At 35.7% G+C, this 20442-nt stretch overlaps 2 protein-coding genes across 2 annotated transcripts in view; one reads left to right on the top strand and one right to left on the bottom strand.

Moving 5' to 3' along the window:
* Positions 1 to 1188, bottom strand: part of LOC128226362 (vascular endothelial growth factor receptor 1-like) — a 66084-nt gene extending 64896 nt beyond the window's left edge. The window contains exon 1 of the mRNA XM_052936241.1: positions 795 to 1188. Within this exon, the coding sequence (XP_052792201.1) occupies positions 795 to 900 (106 nt within the window). The 5' untranslated portion in view covers positions 901 to 1188. The remainder of the gene's footprint in view (positions 1 to 794) is intronic.
* LOC128226363 (proteasome maturation protein-like) lies at positions 1150 to 17214 on the top strand. Its single transcript, XM_052936242.1, has 6 exons — positions 1150 to 1304; positions 10696 to 10781; positions 11237 to 11297; positions 11575 to 11676; positions 14804 to 14897; positions 16795 to 17214. The coding sequence occupies exons 1-6, from the start codon at positions 1167 to 1169 to the stop codon at positions 16860 to 16862; spliced, it is 549 nt and encodes a 182-aa protein (XP_052792202.1). The 5' UTR covers positions 1150 to 1166; the 3' UTR covers positions 16863 to 17214.
* The last annotated feature ends 3228 nt before the right edge of the window (positions 17215 to 20442 follow it).

Here is a 20442-nt window from a genome sequence, read left to right as displayed (position 1 = left end):
TTTGAATCAAATCTTGTTAAGAATTCTGCAGATCATAATTGTTTCTGTGAAATTCCAGAGCATTACAGATTTAAAAGTTAACGATGGTGATGTTAACAACCCCGTTCAAGCTGCACTCTCACTGATTGAACATTTTGACAACTTTTTTATTTTTGGAACGAACCAATTTTGGGAAAAATCAATGGAAACCAGTTATATAAGACTGCTGACAAAAAATTAAATCTCAGATTTTATATTCAAGTTCAAAAAAGGATGTTTTATGCATTTTCCTTAAACTGTTAGTAACAGTTTAAGCCATAAAACATTAATTTTCGAACGGAAATATGCAAATCTACTATCTGATTTTTTGTCAGCAATCTTATATCATTGGTTTGCAGATATATATGCCAAAATTTTCTCTTTCCAAGACAAAAAATAAAAAAGTTGTAAAAATGGTATATATGTGAGAGTGCACAAAGTTCATCAATTTTGATCAATTTATGAATATAAACTCATAAACTATAGCATACATTAATACATATCAAAAGCAGATCACATTATAAAAGTTGTTAATAGAGTTTTTTAATTTTTTAAATTTTCAGAACTTTCTCATATGAAGTATAATATTTTTATATATAAACAAGTACACTAAAACGTCACAATTAATGAAACATAGAAAACTTTCAATGAACAAAACAACAAATAAAATTCTTTCAGACATTCTCATTTCTCATGTTAATACATGACAGTTACTGTGTCTGTTTTATTATTCGTTAAACAAATAACTAGGTCATTCACTTCAAGTAATCTTTTACCTGTTAAATCTCCAAATGCCGGCGGAATATCAAACTCAAACGCAGTTGAAAAACTTGTTAACAGAAGTGAAATAAATATAGTCAGGCACGCTGTTTTTAAATCCATAGTGAATATTTAACTTATTTCATCCATTACATATACAACACATTAATAAGAAAACTTATACAGTAGCTTCAGTCCCATTACAGAATATTACAACCAATTAATCACAACTTGGAATACTGTACACTACAATCATACAAAATTAAAATCCACTGAAACAGGAAACACAAAGTAAATTATCTATGTAGATAGTTCTTAACTAATATCGCCATTATCACTGCCATCTGATGATCATTTAATAAATGAGTAACAACTTTATTGGTAAGGAAATGCCTGCACTCCAAACTTTCCTGTCAGATGAACATTCTTTACGACTCACAAAATTTTACGTTAACACCGCTTTAAGTGACGTCATCGGAGGGATTTCCTGTCGTTTTGGAATTCCGGTATCAAAATATTACAACATGGTAAGCAGTTTTATATGTTATTAGCAATGTAATTGAAAAAATGAAATTCTAACACTGTACTTTTTGTTTAAGTGTGAAGGTCACAATTTTGTTTATATACGTGTGTATCAATATCTGGAGCAACATCATCAAAACCAATAACATTAATTTTGTTTGTCATGATTTCCCCACCCACTTTCAACACAAATGGAATATTCATTATCTTTTGTAATAGTTGTAACGTTGGTAATAGGTATTTTGGTATTGATTTATGATGTATTGTGCACTAACAACGATCTTCTTCACTAAACTGTCAAACTTGCTCATGGCAGTCAAAATAATTGTGGACAGATTTTTTATGATTTTTTATTTGAAAAATCCTTCAAGTACAAATTGTTTTAACACCATTTTTGGCCAGTCATTCTGATTGGGACTCAAGGTTAAAGCATAATATGTCTATATGTCATGGTATCATTTCCTATTTAGGTGTTGAAAAGGTGTGTAAGCGGCCCAGTTGCTCAGGCTGTAGAGCACTCACCCTGTTAGTGAGGGGACCCCAGGTTTCAGCCCCAGTCTAGCTGCAATTATTCCTCACCCTGTGACAAACGGTGCCCAATGTGGGACCCTACTATACTTATTCAATATCCTACCTGGTTTAGTCATGCTCATGTTTATCTTGTTCTTAATCCTGTTCATTCAGGGATGAATTCCAACTTAGCAGGGGAGTATGGTTACCTAGTCAGGTGCAGGTCTCGAATTTAAGCTCTCATACTCTCTAAATGCGAGTCAGACTTGCCGATAGTGACCTGATAAAAAATCTACTTGCTAAAAGGGAGTCCCATATTTCAAAACAAAATACCAGAGTATGAACGCTAATGAGTACGCAACGAATATCATGTCACTTAGACGCATTACAGTGCATAACAGATTGAGATAAGCATTAAACGCTTTTGCAGGGCTCGACATTAACCACTGCCCGATTGCCCGAGGCAAGTAATTTTTGCAGGCGGGCAGTAGTTTTTAGAATCTACCTGCCCTATCGGGCAGTAACAAAAAAACCTTGTCATAGTGGCGACTTTTCTGGTAAAAAATAGTAGTCCGTAATCTCCTTCTTGGAGAGTATTTATCAAACCGAAACTAATGCACTCATTGGTTGTTGACTCGAAAAATCGGGTCAAACGGAGCTCCTCTGACATTTTCATTCGAAACTACGATGGCGAAGACTGCCGAATATTTTCCAATAGAGCTCGAGTAATTCCGTCTAGATCCGTTGGCCAATCGCGTGAGCTGCATCAAATCCTGGGTGCGGGGTGATACGTGAAATCCACTCAAAACGTGAAATCCACTCAGAACTCAGTTATTTTAATTAATAATTTATTTTTTTGTATACATATTAGAAAGTGCCTCATGAAGGGTTTATATTTCAAATTTTATTGAAATTGGTCAAAAAATAAAGAAGTTAGAGCAATTTTTCATTTTTTTCCAAAAATAGATCGGAAATCGAGGTGAAATCCAGATTCCGATAAGTGAAATCCACTCATAACTCATTAATTTTAATAAATAATTTTTCTGTTTTTGTATTTTTATTAGAAAGTGCCTCATAAAGGGTTTATATTTCAAATTTTATTGAAATTGGTCAAAAAATGAAGAAGTTAGACCAATTTTTCGAAAATAGATCGGAAATCGAGGTGAAATCCAGTTTTCGAGAAGTGAAATCCACTCTTAACTCTGTTTTAATAATTAGTAATTTTTTATTTTTTGTATACATTTTGGAAAGTGCCTAATGAAGTTATGAGTGGATTTCACTTATCGGAATCTGGATTTCACCTCGATTTCCGATCTATTTTTGGAAAAAAATGAAAAATTGCTCTAACTTCTTTATTTTTTGACCAATTTCAATAAAATTTTAAATATAAACCCTTCATGAGGCACTTTCTAATATGTATACAAAAAAAAATAAATTATTAATTAAAATAACTGAGTTCTGAGTGGATTTCACGTTTTGAGTGGATTTCACGTGAAATCCACTGGATTCCTGTATCACCCCGCACCGTCAAATCCATAGAGCTAGCATTCCAGTTAATGCCCTCACAATGTACACAAATCGTCAAATGATGTTTTGACAGTCGACGCTGTCAAGTTTTTTTAATGTTTCAAACGAAAAAAGGCTAAGTCATCCGAGAAAAAGACCAGCTATGAAAAGAAACGAAAACGACGCTGGGTCGAGTCTTGGGGAAACAATTTTCCTGGACTCAGACACAGCGAGAATGGTCATTTTGGCTATTTTTCGGACTGCTCCAATTTTCGGATGCTCGGTTTTTGGAACTTTACGATTTCACTTTACAATGCAATAAATTGTAATTTACTTAAAAATAAATGTAAGATTACAAGGCTAAGATAATAAGAGGTTGACTGTTGGTTCTTATAATTCAATTTTATTTCATCCTTAATAATTTGAATGTATGTGCTATTAGTTACAAATTTCATGACAACTGATTTATTTCAAATACAGCAAGCCCTGATGTGCAGGTTAAATCTGGAAATGGGTTTTGATGTGAAGTATAACAACAAAATGAGCCCCCAAAAATTGGGCAAGTAAAAAATCCATTCGGGCAAGTGAAAATGGCTAGGTGGTTGCCCGAAGGGCAACCAAGTATTAGAATAAGCGTCAAGCCCTGTTTTGTGACACAGATTGAGAGTGCCAATTTTGATGTTATAGTACACATTTGTAGTACACAAAATTCCAACGCAGAGCTCCCTTGACAAGCAGAGAAGTACAGATAGAAACCCAAAATACACTTTAAGTTCAAGCAGAAATTAAATTGCAATATTTTTTTATTTATTTGCAGAAGTGGTTATGAAACAATTTCCAGTTTCAAAGAAATAATTAATAGACAAAATATGGGCAAAACTCTATCTGACAAGTTTGATAACCAGCCATATCGCTTGAGTTTAGAGAGTTCTCTCCCTTAAATTATAGAAATTACCAAAACTTTAAAAGCCTTTGTCTCATCTCCAAATTAAGTCAGAATGTGAATGAGCATAATATCTTGGTCAAAGTTGTTTTTTAGCCATATCTGAAGTCACTTGAGAGATGGTTTTCTATTTGAAATCTAAATAAGAACTTAGAAATATTTGATGATCAATCATGTATAGAGTCATACATTTCAAATATCGACTACAATGGTCACAATAACCCATCGCCTAGATGGTAGGCGGAGTTGAAAGTCTGTGACTGGATGCATCCCATGGTGTGTAATCAATAAAATTGTTCACTGACACGCGGCTTCTGTAAATCAAATATCAATAAACAATTTTTGGCAAGAATGAGAACTGTTTCGTTCTGTCATCAGCATAGATTGATCATCCGAGTACCGGAGTACTAATTCACTACTCAAGTACTCAGAAACATTATAAAAATTCACAAAATACACAATGGACAGATGATGTAACAGTACTGACGTGTTGCCAACTAGACAATGTACGGTCTGTCTTATCCCCTCTATGTACACAATTGACCTTAAAAACTACCGTATTATACTATGTATAGGACGCTACCATAGATAGGACGCAGGCAAAAACATGGTGAGAAAATGGATAAAAGCCCTTAAATTATAGAAATTACCTAAAATACAGGTGTATGTAGGTCTTGTATGATCAATAAATTTAAAAACCTTTGTCCAATCATCACCAAATTTGAGCAAAATGTGTATCAGCATAATTTCTCAGAAAAGGTGATAATCAGCCTTTTGGCTTGATTCATTGGAGAGTTATCGCCCATAAAATATACAAAGGATCCAATCATCTCAAATTTGGTAAAAATGAGTGGGCATAACACCTCGGACAAGTTTGATATTTAACCAAATCACTGTAGTCACAGAAGACTTATTGCCCTTTAATTATAAAAATGTACAGCATCATTGAAGTTTTACTCAGGTGAGTGATAAAGGGCCATCTTCCTATCTTGATTGTTTTTACATGCGGTCTAAAAGCAATTTTGCAGATTTTAAAGTTGCATTCCCATTCAAGAACATTCATTGAGCCTAAAACAATTACATTTGGTTCGGGTCACCGGACCCTACCTACAAAATAGGCATCGACTCTGCTGTTTTTATAGTTAGTAAACTGGATAAAAGTCCTAAAATTTGTAAAAAAAAATCTTAAAACTACCCTAAATGACTTGAATTCTTATTTTGCCTTGATGGCTACTTAAAAAATAAATATTTTTTAACTAAACTAAACAGGCCAGTATTGTAAGGGTTTTAGACTCCAGTGGAACCATTTACATGAGTACTGCTTCAGTCTATTTTTGTTTCGTTTTGGCTGTAAATGTTTTGCGATTTCAACAAAAGCGTTTTTTGCTTTTCCTTGCCTGTTTAGTTAAAATATATTTATTTAACAACAATTGTGAAACAAGTTATTACAACATTATATTTATCACTCTCATTTGCAAGAATTTACACAAGAGTGTGGTCTTGTGTGGGAAACCGGTGAAAACCCACTTGTCTGGCTTGGTGACCACAAACCAAAATCACATATGCCCAAGCTGGGAATTGAACCCAGGTCGCCTAGGTGAGAGGCGAGTGCGCTAATCACTGTTCTAACTGGACAATCCTTGACAACGAATATAATAACACACAAAATGCAATGTGAAAACATTGCATAAATGTTATGGACATCAGTTCAATTGGCATGTCTGCCCTGAAATCCAATGTAAAGTCAGAAAAACCTTGAAGAATAGGTAAGTGTTTGACAGGTAACAATATCACAAATATATCTGCACTGGAGCATTGAATGAAGATATCAGCCTAGTTGAGGGCAAAATGTCCTTACTTTTCGGAGCAAAATCTTGGGAGAAAATTCCACTGGGAAGCCTTCCAGAAACATGGCATGTATGAGATATAGTCAAGTTTTTAGATGCATTAAAAATCCCTTGGGCTAATGTCAAAATCCCTGGTTTTCTAAGCAAAATTGTCTTAGGATGTCTCCAGAAATATCGAATGAATGAGATAGATGTGACTGCATTTCACAGGCAAATGAATCCAGATGTTAGAATATTTGAAGAAACAGGGTAAGATACAAGAAAGTCCAGGTGTGATATCTTAGCTCTTTGCAAAAAGACATCTTGGTTCTTTAACATGCTTGGTGTAAACACAGATACACTGAATACAACTTTCCTGAGATTAAACCAGTAATAAGTACACTATTTTTCTATACAGTCAAACTTGTATAAAGTGACCACCTTTGGGAAAAGGTCTTAGTGGCTGCTTAAGACAGGTACGGACTTAATTTAGGTAGAAATTTTCCACAACGTATGCTTTGTTTAAACAGGGGTCTATTGTATATAGGGTTTTAGCTAGGTTATGTAAAAAGCAGGGTGCTGCAGAAAAGGGCAGGGTGCTAAGGGAGAAAAATTGTGCTGGTGGTGAATAATTGGATTTTATTCATTTCACAGTAAATGTTAGGAATTTTGTTAAATTGAAGTAAATATTATGTTTCAACTGCCAAGTATGTCAAGGCTGAAGCTGGTATGAATTTGTAATCACAGTTGAAGTTTTAATCAAACAAAATAAATACTTAAGCATTTAATTCTATTAAGGCAGGAGGGTGCACAGACTGGTCTCACAGAGGGCAGAAGGGTGATACAAAAAAGGACAAGTTGCAGCCTTCCATATATCTGTAGCTTAAACCCTAATATCTTATAAATGTCAATTAAATGAATGGCTTTTCAATAACATTGTTTTATTTTCCTTATCATCTATGCTGTAATGTTCATACTTGACAATTAATGTTTAACTATAAATGTGTTTAAAATAACTTTATTCCAAACTTTTAAATAGGTACATGTACTTGTTCATTCGAATACATACATTAATGCAATCTCTCAAAAGCAGTGGATAGTACATATACATGTAAAGCAAAATAACACAATTGTTCATAAATACACACACAACTACATCAACAAGTTCACTTTTTAAAAAATCTGTCATTTTCATTTGCTTATCATCAGTTTGGATTTTCATTGCTCTCATCTCGTATTACTCCACAAGTTAACACTTACGCTTTAGCAAGACACAGAGTTAAGTCCCTTGGCAATACTTTTTGCACTGCGACTGTCTTCTAATAATTCTATACACTCTGACTCGACACATTCTTTCATTGGCAAACACTTGCCATTTTTCTTACTTTCCCTATTGATCAAAATTAAAAAATAAATCATACACAATGCATTTCAAAATTAATGTTTGATTGTAAAAAAAGAAGTCCATGCATTTAAAAAATTTAAATTGAAAAAACAATACAAATCGCAACTTGTTTCATTAATTTAGGGCACAATACAAACTGTAAATCCATATTACCAGTGTTCTTTGTCGGTATTAGATCATTAATCTGTAATTAATAACGTTTTTTTATAAACATGATTCCTCGATGGGTAAACACGTGGGGCAAACATATGATGTAATTTGCATTTTGATTTGATGACTGAAATTTTCATGCTGTCATAATTTTCCATAGACTTCCATATAATTATAGGCGTGTATTGGAAAACAAGTGATCTAAATTGATCTGACATCACATTGTTAGAATTTGCTAGTGGAACTGTGAGAGACAGGGGGTTAGTGGCCGTGCTTCATGGGATCAAATATTAGTGACGTTAAGACAGATGACCACTTAAGAACTTAACATAGTAAAAAGGTATGGGAGGAATATGGAGTGGCCAGATGATGCATGTTACCGCTTAATACAGGTGACCGTCCGACCAGGTTTGACTGAACTATTTTTTATGCAGAGCACCAGGCAAGGGAGCTAGTAGTACCACATTTCAACGTCAATGGGTAAAACAAGGCTGTGGTTTGCGACTTTCAGCACCTGGAGTGAATGCTCATCTTCTAGGCTATTGGGGATTTGATATTATTATTGATACCATCATGTAAACCTAGACAAAAATATAGTTGTCAAAAAGCAGGGCTCATTTTCTGTAATCAGGCTATATTAAATGGAAGCATAATTTTTTTTGTTCTCTTATATACATGGACCTATTTCAAAATCATTTTACATGAATGTTCCTTTGGATGCCCTCTACCAAAGAAAAAAACCTTAGCCACCAGTAGACAAAATGTCTATACTATTTAAACCACCAAAGAGACCACACATCTCACTTAGGGTCAGTTTGCATTCCAGATGTTCTTGAAAATTAGTATACATGTTAAAAATGACAGTTAGCAGCAATTACTTCACACCACTCTGGTCCAAATATTTGTGCAGTTATGACCCTTGTTTGACTGAGAAAAATGGGCATCCATTCGTGTGTTAACATATCATCACTCTATATACATTCAACACATATAGATCTTTAACCAGTTATATTGTATGATTAGCCCCCACAGCAGTAAACAAACGTTACACCTATGTGTATGTGGCCTAATGTTCATAAGAGCCTGATTGCCTGCCGCTTACATCCAGACCAAATGGCTTTTCTGTCTGCCAAAACAATTAAACACCTTGATGATAACTCTTGAAAATGTAGCTTTTTTGCTCTGTTTTCTGGTTTCTGTTTGGTTTTTAAGTTCTTGCAGTGAGCTACCGGTAGCCGGAACAAAAATATTAAACAGTAAACATGATCTTTAATGTTTATGACCACTGTCTTATACATGAACAAGACTGCTTGTTGTAATTGTTTTGTTCTTGTTGTTGTTTGAGGTTATGACATAATTTTACTTAAAATTGAATAGATTGTTACTAGCTAGTACAGTGGTCTGAATAAGCACATGAGGCTGCAAGGTGATAACGCTCAAAGAACATTATGCTATACAGGTTATGCTTTCTGGCTTTTCCAGGCTAGCTCAAATTTTGGCTTTATATAGCCAGGCTTGTTAGAAATCAAGGAATGAGGCTTGTTCATTGAAAAGTATAATCTTGGTGTCTGTTTGTTCCTTTAAATTTAAAAAAATGAACACTAGATCCTAATATTTAGATTATGTCCATGTAATTTAAATGATCCTCATTTACCTCTATCATTGCTTTCAGAGGCATGAATGTTGCATAATTAAAATATCATTCTGTTTTGAAAAATTCATAATTTATACATAAACAAGTTTGGAAGAGCAGTTTTCTGTATTGATCAATCTTCTCTGTAGACGTGAGCTAGACTTGAAACCACCTGTGTGTAGCAATATAAAAACTACCGATAAGATAAAATGGTATTATATTCAGTCTGCTCAAAACTTTGCCAAAATGTATTTCTCCAATAAAATTAATTATTTCAAACAATTGGAAAACTAACATGTTTTTTTGAAATACTGAATCAATTAGCGTTTTTCTATAATAATTTTGTTTTCAAAACCCGCAAGATTCGCAGATTGTGTTGATATATTAAAAGTTTTAATGAAACCTCAGATCAGTAATACAATTAAAACTATGTTGATTGCTATGAATTGAAATGAATTGAAAGTGCTTGACTCCATTTACCTTTTACAACATAATCATGTGATTTATTCAGTCTCATAGTTTTGTAGAGCTGAGGTTGAAGCTGCAATTTTGAATCTCGGCCAAGAGAGATTTTAAGTTGGATAAAATAGGAAATATCTAATGAAAATCTTCAAGTATGAAAGACTGTATTGTTTTTCAAGAGAATTAATAATAGCAGATACATTGCCTTTCCACTAACCGGTGGCACTTTGAACATTCTAATCATTTTTCCATACAATTCATTAATTGTAAAATGAAGATGTTATATTGCTTGTCTTGGATGCATTGCTTCATAAAAGTAACTGGGCAGAAAAACTGGGCTGCAATCTCACACAGTTGGATTCTGACAACATTTGACTACAGATTATTGCCAAAGATAAATGATGAATTACCCCTGGAAACAGATGAATATTAAACAAAAGTATGATTTATTGAATGCATGCTAAGTGCAAATGTTGCAGTGTAAAGATTTGGCACTCAGTACAATTGGTTCTTGATTTAGAAACAGGCTTAATTATTTTGTTACAGGATTGGATTTTTGGATTTACTGAAAAATAATTAACATGTTTCAGTACATTTTTTTTTAAACAAACCCACGTAATCACTGAACCTTAGTGGATGCAGTACACTAGGAACTGTTTTCATCTGAATAAACAACATGGAATCATAACATGCCTGCATTCATTGAGAGATCAGGGACACATTGGTCATTGCATCACCACTCCCTGAAGGATTGACGGTCATCCCCCACCCTGGTCACATAGCTTACTTATATCTGTATGAAGTATTTGTGCACTGTGTGCAATTAGTGACACTTTCATTATGCAACAGACTAGTTTACATCTCATGCACAGGATTTAATAACACTATCCCCATAATACTTACAATTTGTATACAGTCATGCATTTTACATGTAGCTATAAAACCATGTTTTCTGTTCCAGACAAGTATTCGTCCAGGTATGGAGGGTAACCAGACTGTGAGCCTGCCGGAGGGGAAATATGGGGTGCCGGATATGATGATGCATGGGTAAAGGGCTTACAAATGGCTTCAGTTAGCACAAGCTTTCATTGTTTTGTTTTTAGCAAATTACATTACAACTATTACAAGGTCACTTTCATAGCTGTCAAAATATTTCCCTGTAGTTTTTACTAATGTATTTTTGCTCAATTTTTGTACAATCAGCTGAAAGCTGATATAAATCACTGTCAATGCCTGGGTAGAAACCAGTACTGGTGTCCTTTTCTAAATGCCACAAGAAAGTAACCGCTGTTAGGAATCAAACCCACAACATCTTGAGTGAGAGGCAGATACCTATACCACTAGATCACTGTCACCCTCTGTAGAAGACTATTTATAAAACACCCAATCAGTAATCGTCAGGGTACCATTTAGCATGAAAGTGATAATATCTTTATATGATTTGTCAGATTTGAGTTGTTTGTGCCTTTAAGTAATACAACTGATGCCTTGTTGGCTTGCAGGTTTCAGAATGCCAGCGGTGGAAATGCACCAGTACACCCACTTGAGTTCTCAGAGAAAAATGTGAGTTAAGAATGTTAATAAGAATTGTCAGTGTTTAAAACAGCATTTGGTGATGAGTACAGTGATTTAATGAAAAGGTTAGAGGCTAAAAACAACCTACATATCACATATCTGATACTTATTTTCAGCTTCATAATGAATTGACCATGATTAATAGAACTGAAACAATTCTTTGAAGCAGACTGAATCTGGCTGTACCTCTCTGCTGGTAGCTTTATACAAGGTAATTTGTTGATGACAGTGATAACTGTAAAGTTCAAATGTTTGTATATTACAGTGGCATGAGAACCGGAAGCTGATGGACTTCCAGATGCTCAGAAATATGCAGGGTCTCCATGCTCCCCTCAGACTGCAGATGGAGTTGAATGTTGCCAGCAAGGTGGGTACATTAGGATTATGTGTAATAACCATATGCTACGTTCTCTAGCCACTCCTTAGTCTTGTCAGTCTTGTCAAAGGATGTTTTTTTTTCTGAGGTTTTAAAGGAAGTTAATTGGATTATTCAGGCATGTGCAATTACAGTTTAATTAAAATAGATTTGAGTCAGGCCCCTTGATGAATTTCGTTAACCTTATTACAGATGAGCAAAGGGGTCCACTTGCAGGGCTTTTGTTGAGATTGTGCAATAGGTTATATGAAGGTTTCTAAGTGTACCGGTTAGAGACCTCTTGTCTCCTTGAAATAAAGTTTTTTAGGAATAACTGAATAATAAAATTTCAAAGGGAAAAGCTAGGCCCAAAATCGGAAAACAAGCATGAAAAGATCTATAATGTATGCTTATATAAGAACAGTTTAATGTGACAAACATACAGGGTAAAACTGAAAAGACAGTGACAACTTTACCAATGAGTCACTCGCTTCAGAAAATTGTGATAATTTAAAGATTTTTTTTTATAAAATATGTTCCCGTCTCTCAATGAAATATTTTATTTCTTTCTATTTTCTATCAAATTGAACATGTTGCTCTATTTGGACACCTATTTTGGGGTGAACTATTTTCAATTTTGTTGAGCAGTAAAAAGTTAATAACCCCTTGTGTGAAGAAATCTGGCGCAACTTGATGCAATTTCAGTATTGCTGATAAACTGTTCATTTTAAGAAAAAAATGGAATGGTAGTTTTCCTATTTTGAACATCAGTTATTATGCCCCCCTTCAAAGAAGAGGGGTATATTGCTTTGCACATGTCGGTCGGTCCGTCCGTCCGTCCGTCGGTAGACCAAAGCTTGAGGAATTAACTCAGGAATTCCTTGACATATGGTCATCAAACTTGACATGAAAGTAGGGCCTGAACAGTTGATGACCCCTATTGATTTTAGGGGTCATCAGGTCAAAGGTCAAGGTCATAGTAACCTTAAATAGTAAAAGGATTTTAAAGATTGTCCGAGTGATAAATCAACAATGCCTAGACCTATGGTCATCAAACTTGACATGGAGGCTGGGCTTGACCAGTAAATGACCCCTATTGATTTAAGGGTTCATCGGGTCAAAGGTCACAGTGACCTTGAATGATAAAGCGTTGTCTGATTGGTAATTTGACAATGCCTGCACCAATGGCCCTCAACTTTGACTTGGAGGTTGGGTCTGACCAGTAGATGACCCCTATAGATTTTGGGGTTCCTCAGGCCAAAGGTCAAGGTCACATTGACCTTGAATGAGGAAAAGTTGTCCTAGTGATAACTCGACAATGCCTTCACCCATGGCCCTCAAACGTGACTTGCAGTTGGACGTTCGGCCTGACCAGTAGATAACCCCTATTGATTTTAAGGGTCAAAGGTCAAGGTCACAGTGACCTTAAATGGTAGAAGGATTTTAAAGCTTGTCCGAGTGATTAATCAACAGTGCCGACACTTATGGTCATCAAACTTGACATGGAGGCTGGGCTTGACCAGAAGATGACCCCTATTTTTTTTAGGTTACATCGGGTCAAAGGTCAAGATCACAGTGACCTTGAATGATAAAAGGTTGTCTGATTGGTAATTTGACAATGCCTGCACCCATGGCCCTCAATCTTGACTTAGAGGTTGGGTCTGACCAGTAGATGACCTCTATATATTTTGGGGTTCATCAGGCCAAAGGTCAAGGTCACATTGACCTTGAATGATAAAAAGTTATCCTGAGTGATAACTCAACAATGCCTTCACCCATGGCCCTCAAACTTGACTTGGAGGGTCGACCTGACAAGTAGATGACCCCTTCTGATTTTGGGTCACATTGACCTTGAATGATAAAAGGTTGTCCGAGTGATAACTCATGGGCCTCAATCTTGACTTGTAGGCTGGGCCTGACCAGATGATGATTCCTATTTATTTTGGGGATCATCAGGTCAAAGGTCAATGTCACAGTGACCTTGAAGGCAAACTTGACAATACCTGGACCTATGATCATCAAACTTGAAATGAAGATTGGGCCTGAACAGTTGAAGACTCCTCTTGATTTTGGGTTTCATCGGGTCAAAGGTCAAGGTCACAGTGACCTTTAACACAAAAAAGTTTACAAAGCTTCTTCCAGTGATATCTCAACAAAGCCTGGACCTATCATCGTCAAACTTGACTAGGAGGTTGGGCCTGACCTGTAGATGAGCCGTTTTAATTTAAGGAGTCATCGGGTCAAAGGTCGAGGTCACAGTGACCTTGAACTCAAAAAGCTTGTCTGTGTGATTACTTGACACTACCTGCGCCCATGGCCCTAAAATTTGACTTGGAGGTCCATGCATATTTCATTGAATTATCCAAATCCTGACAACATGGCGCTTAGGGGGGGGGGGGGGGGCATAATGTTTGACAAAATCTCTTGTTTACATAATAAAATTCACTGCCTGGTTGTTTGTCAAAATACACAAAGATGCCTACGGCCTTTACAGAATTTATTGATGGATGTTTAAGTGTGAGAATAAACTTACAGTTTGTTAAGTCCAATTTAGAAATACATGCACACATGAATCTGTTCTAACCTATTTGATTACTTATTAGTCAATGGAATCCTATGTTAGTATATCAAATATGGAAATTATAGCATTTCGTCATGTCTATAATAATTCAAGTATCTCCTTAGAAGCAGTGTACTAGATTGGGTCTGTTTTAATGTCAACAGTTTATTGTCATGTTCATTGTGATGTTTTGAATGGTTTGTCAGTTATAATCGAAATGATTTTGTTCATGCAAATTTCTTGTCAAATGTTTGGATTTTATCAGCCTTCCTTGCCAGGATTTCTTCACCAGGGTAACATTTATCAGCCTTCCTTGCCAGTAAATAATGATAACAGCATTGATGATGAGAATTATATATGACAAGATTTACTTTTATATGTTATCCTTTTGTTAATAGGACTGATATTAAGACTTGAACAAATTTAAATTCATCTTTTGAGTCAGTCTCAAACTCAGCCTCAAGATGTAAGTGAATACGGTTGAAGATGGATTTCAAAGAGACAAATTTTTTTTTTTTTAACTTTGGTATGTTACTGTAGCTTTTCAATGTCATGTATCAAAAATGATTTTTTCTACAGATGCGTCGACTCCCAGGTCTGGCATCATCCCGTGTTCTTGAGAACAGCCTTACTGGCCGTGACATGCTTCTAGACTTCGAGGATGTCTTTAATGGTAAACAAATGTCTTTCTGTATTTGCAAGTACTAGTACATATTATGTAGTATGTGGTTTTGAGTAGTGTATTAAATAGGGCTGTTAAGAATATTATAAGTTAACTGGTTAGTAGTTGACCTGATATGTGATATACGGAGCAAAGGAAAACTGAAAATGGTATCCTGCAACCCGTAGTTCCCATATCAGGTCACCTACTAGCCCTTTAAGGTATATATCATGTTGGCAACTTTTGTAACATAACATGTGGTACAGTTATTGGAAATTTATTTAGCAGAATCAGAAAATAGACACTAGTTTGGTATGATACAAAGATAAGTGACCCAGTAGGGAAAAAATATGGGGTCACCTTGTGACCAGTCCTGGACCAATGACATTGTATTCATGTTGGAGGCGTTTCATAGAGGAAAATGGTTCAAGAGTTAGATTGTAATATATTTCAACAAGTGAGCACCAAAAGAAATATTTCAGGAGTGGCACAGCCAGAAGTGAAATATTTATTTTGGTGTTCGCGAGGTGAAATACATTGCGATCTTACACTGAAACATTTAATGACGTTTAATTGTAGTGTTTCTTAAAAGCCTGCCAAATAGTATGCGAACGTAACATCATTTCGGAAAGTACTTGGTTGAAATTGTGTCCCAGCCCTGAGCATGCTGCTTTTGAATTGGAAGACTGTAATACCCTTATTATACATAAGTATTTACATGTACAATTTAAGAAAGCAATAAGTTTGGTAAATGGTTAAAATAATACAGTGTGTGTCACTAAGCAGAATCTTCAGCTCTTCATTTTGTGGATTTTTTAACAATAATAAATTAATTACATGTTTGTGTGATATTGAGGCAGCTGCCAGCTTCTTCAGGATTATAAAAGTTTTTCCTTTTTCCATAATCATTTTACATAAATGTACATACAATTACTTGATTTCAAGTACACCATTTTCAACTTTAGAACATATCCTTAAGCCAAGTAGACTGTTTGCAATTAACAATTAAAAACTTGACACCATTGACCCCATTGTACGCTTATACTACAGTTTCAAATATTATCAGGTCACACACACACTTGACCATTTCCTTTTACAACATAAGCAACAAGGTTCACAGACAATTAAGGATTTAATTAAGTTTTTCCTGAGTGCCACTTCTTTGGAGAATTTCCTTTTAAGAAGTTTCATGTTGTCAATGAAAACATATTGTTTCCATAAATGGAACCAATAATAGTTTACGACCAATTCCAAACTGAAAAATACTCCATGAAACAGAATAATTATGTCAAGCCTGTGCATCCATTTGTATCAAGAAAAGGACATATGTTACGAGGCGCATTTATTCTCATGGTAAACTCATGAGTTCTTGCATCACCAAACAATGTATTAACATTGTTTATGTATCCATTTTTTCATTTAACTTTGATCTACAGTGACATTTTACTGTTTTAAGTGTATGAATGAAAGAGGCAATTGAATGCAATAACATTTTTTTGTACGCTTAAAACAGAATACATCTATTTAGCATTATTCATCACTTAGTATTTCATCTAGTATTTCATCTCTTTGTTCTTTTGCAGTACCAGTATCTTGTGTATCTGGCATAATGTGTTTTAAACTTTTAAAAGTGCAGTACCAGTAGGTTGCTTTCTTAACACAGTAGAGTTGTATGTGACCTTGAAGTCGCTTACAGTACACAATTCTTAAGCTGAAAGATTCTGAGTAAAGTGTAGGACAGTCAAGTCTTTGTCTGAGCAACACTGGAGATAATTGCTCTATAGAGACTTATTGTATACTGATTTAGTAGGCCATTTGAAAGCCTGCATTATTGTCTCTAATGAATCTAGCCCTCATCAAATTCATGCTGCACTTTTGCCATGTATTGAAAGTGTCTGTTACTTTTCAGATGCAGACGAAATGCCCCAGATCACTCAGCCCCACATACAGATGGAGAAGAAACTTCACATCCTCTGATCTCATCCGGCATTGGTCAGCATCTGCCATCCATCCATTCACTGTGCAACAAGTGCTGAATAACATGGGGGCCACAAAGGACTTTCTTCAATGTTAATTGATCTTTTAGATCTGGATACCACACATATGCAATTTAGTTATTCTAAAATGGAGAATTACTTAATGGGCTTTTGCATGCAGATGCAGCAAAATCAGTTTTGCAATTGAATGCAATGGCTAACTTTGCTTTTCAAAGAACAATACACTTTAGGTTATCGTTGAGTGTTAATTTGCTTAAAAGAACTGTTATTGGGACCCTCATTTCCTTACGTATCATGTTGTTTGTATTTATAAATAAATTTATAAATCCTGGTGTTCATAGTGATTAAGGAAGCTTACTGGTCAGTTTTTGTCTATCAATATTATATTTGCCACAACATAATCAGGATATTGCTACAGCTTGTGCTCATTGGGGCAACATGGAGAACAAATACTGGAAACAACTTGTCTCACGTTTGAGCTGCGCATTTTATCTCAGCTCCACTTCTGTGTCTTTTAAACTTAGCTGATACTCATGAAAATCTAATGTTCTACTTGTCATGGTGACATGGAGAATCCACATTGAAACTAGTGGTCATGACTCCCAATACTAGGTTAAGTGTTGAAGCTTGCCATTGTGTCTGCTTCATATCTTTTATAATTACAGTAGAACTAAACCAGGATCATAATTGTTTCTCTTATGAAAGTGAAGTGAGAATACTGACTTTCCATTGTTCATTCTTTTATTTGGAAAGGAATACTGTTGTCATTCCAACTGTCTGTCTTCTTCAACTTTTATTGAATGGTGACCATGTTTTTTTCACGAGGTCGAGTTGGAACAGTTTTGCCCTGTCTATGAATCCTGTAAGGATATGACCTAGATAATGCAATGATGACATTGCACACTCGTGTACAAACTTCTTAGTACTCGGCTTCCATAACAAATCAGTGATCAGGATTCAATTGAGCACTTGTAACAAAGTACAGGCCGAGTCTGAGACAGCAAGTGATGCAGCTTTATTTAGCATCGCAGTGATAAAAAACCTATTCAAATCTAAGCCACGAGAAGCCTGGGCAACAGCTTAGCTATTCTGAACCACTGCTTTGGAGAAATTCTTCACAAAAAAATGATGAATATGTTCATTCCCAATTAAATGGTTTAGTGATACATTTTTTCTAGTAAAAGGCATTGGAGCTTTTATAGCAAGGAACTAATATAGCTTAAAAATCTGCTCTAGCATACACCAAAGTGACATTAGATAGGACGATGAAAGCATTGACAAACATGACGGTGACTTGTAACATGGCAACTGGACCAATGGACTTTATTTTGGCATGAAATACCATGATGGAAGCAATTATGGCTATGACTGACATTGAAGACGACGAATGGAAAAACTGATGGACATGGCAGTGACATTATAATTGCAATGGGAGCACAGATTGACACTACATTGACATAAAATATGACAGTGCAAGTACCAACAGACATGACAGTTACATGAAATAAAATGACAGAAGCATAAACAAACATGAGAATGACATAAAATAGAATGACGGGGGGCAATGGCGAAATGCCAGTGACATGAAATACGATGACTGAAGCACCAACCGAAATAACAGTATCTTGTAATACAATGACTGGAGCACCTACGGACATACCAGGGACATGGAAGAACACGATCGTGATTTGTAACACAACGACTGGAGCACTAATGGGCATGTATTACCACAACTTCACAATGAACATGAAATAAAACTACTATAAAAGCAGTGATTTGGAATGCAGTTGCTGAAGCACCAACAGACACACCAGAATATGACCAATGCAACGATGGAAAAGACAGTGACATGAAATACATCAATGGGAGGAAAACTGAACAAAGCAGCGACTAGTTATACCACTTGAGCACTGATGGACATTTAGTGACATTCAATATGATGACTGGAGAATCAACAAACTACAGTGATAAACAAGAGCTGTCACAGTATGTGACGAATGCCCCCGAATGTGACATTGACCTATGAACAAGGTCAGTACATGAAAAGTTAAAGATCAAACAAATACATATGGCAAGTTATTTTAAATTGCCTCTGAACATAAAACATACCACCCATACTTGACAACCTACATTCTTATGTCCTTATATTCAGCATTCCATTGTGAATAAACACAAAGTGTATCTTTTACCTCAGAGGTAGTGACATGGGTCTTGCACCCGACACATCGTCTTGGTAATTCAAACACATGTGCCAAGTTATTTTATAATCTGCCCATACAAGGTAAAGTTACAGCCCGGACACGACAACCTATACTCTATGTCCTTATATGCAGCATTCCATTGTGAATAAACTCTAAGTGTGACCTTGACCTAAGAAATAGGGACACTGATCTTGCACGCGACACGTCGTCTTGGAATGCCAAACACATAGCGCAAGTTATTTTAAAATCTGTCCATACAAGGTAAAGTTACAGCCTGGACATGACAATCTATACTCTACGTCATTATATGCAGCATTCCATTGTGAATAAACACCCAAGTGTGACCTTGACCTTAGAGGTAGGGACACGGTTCTTGCATGCGACACGTCGTCTTGGTATGCCGAACACATGTGGCAAGTTATTTTAAAATCTGTCCATACAAGGGAAAGTTACAGCCCGGACACGACAACCTATACTCTATGTCCTTATATGCAGCATTCCATTGGGAATAAACACCTAAGTGTGACCTTGACCTTAGAGGTAGGGACACGGTTCTTGCACTTGACACGTCGTCTTGGTATGCCGAACACATGTGGCAAGTTAGTTTAAAATCTGTCCATAATATTCTGAGTTATTGAGTCGGACGGACGGAAGGACGGTGCGATTTTAATATGCCCACCTAAGCACTAACGGACACAACAATGACATGTTATATGACATAATATAGAAAGTGGCATCCAAGGCATATAGCTATAACAAGATAAATCAGCAAAATTAATTATAACTAAGAGACGTGAACATGAGCAAAAAGTCATTAGTAATATTATAATGTTTATATTTCAATGATTTGTTTAAAGCAGGTTGCAAAAGTTTTTAGGATAATCTAAGACTGGTTTGATATCTGTTATTTTCTATTCTCAGGAAAGGCAGTTGCAACCCTTTATAATCCTGAAATTTTATCACCTTATTCAACAAGTCTTTTTGGTGAACAAGCCCGAATTCATGTACTATGTTTGGCATAACATTATTGAACAAGCCCTGCTGTATTAAACCCAGAATTTGTGCAAGCCCAGAAAGCATTTCACCAGTGCAGGGCTTGCGGGCTTGTGCTAATTTCGACCACTGTAATATTTTGTTCCTCTGGCCAGGGGTAGTTTTTGTAGCCCTTTGCAACTATTTCAGGTTTTTCTGAATTGCAACTTGACACATGTATATGCATATAATTAAGAACCGTTTGCCATTGCTGGGTGATTTCCCATATTGATCACTGAATTGAAATTTAACCTGGGACCCTCTGATCCAGAGTCAGATTTGGGACCACTATGCCATCACAAACATCTCGGTCATGGACAAAGAAAA

Source organism: Mya arenaria, chromosome 3 (assembly GCF_026914265.1).
Source record: "Mya arenaria isolate MELC-2E11 chromosome 3, ASM2691426v1".
NCBI classification, from domain to species: Eukaryota; Metazoa; Mollusca; class Bivalvia; order Myida; family Myidae; genus Mya; species Mya arenaria.
The sequence above is the reverse complement of the archived record's forward strand: the minus strand, read 5'-3'. Positions and strand labels throughout refer to the sequence as shown.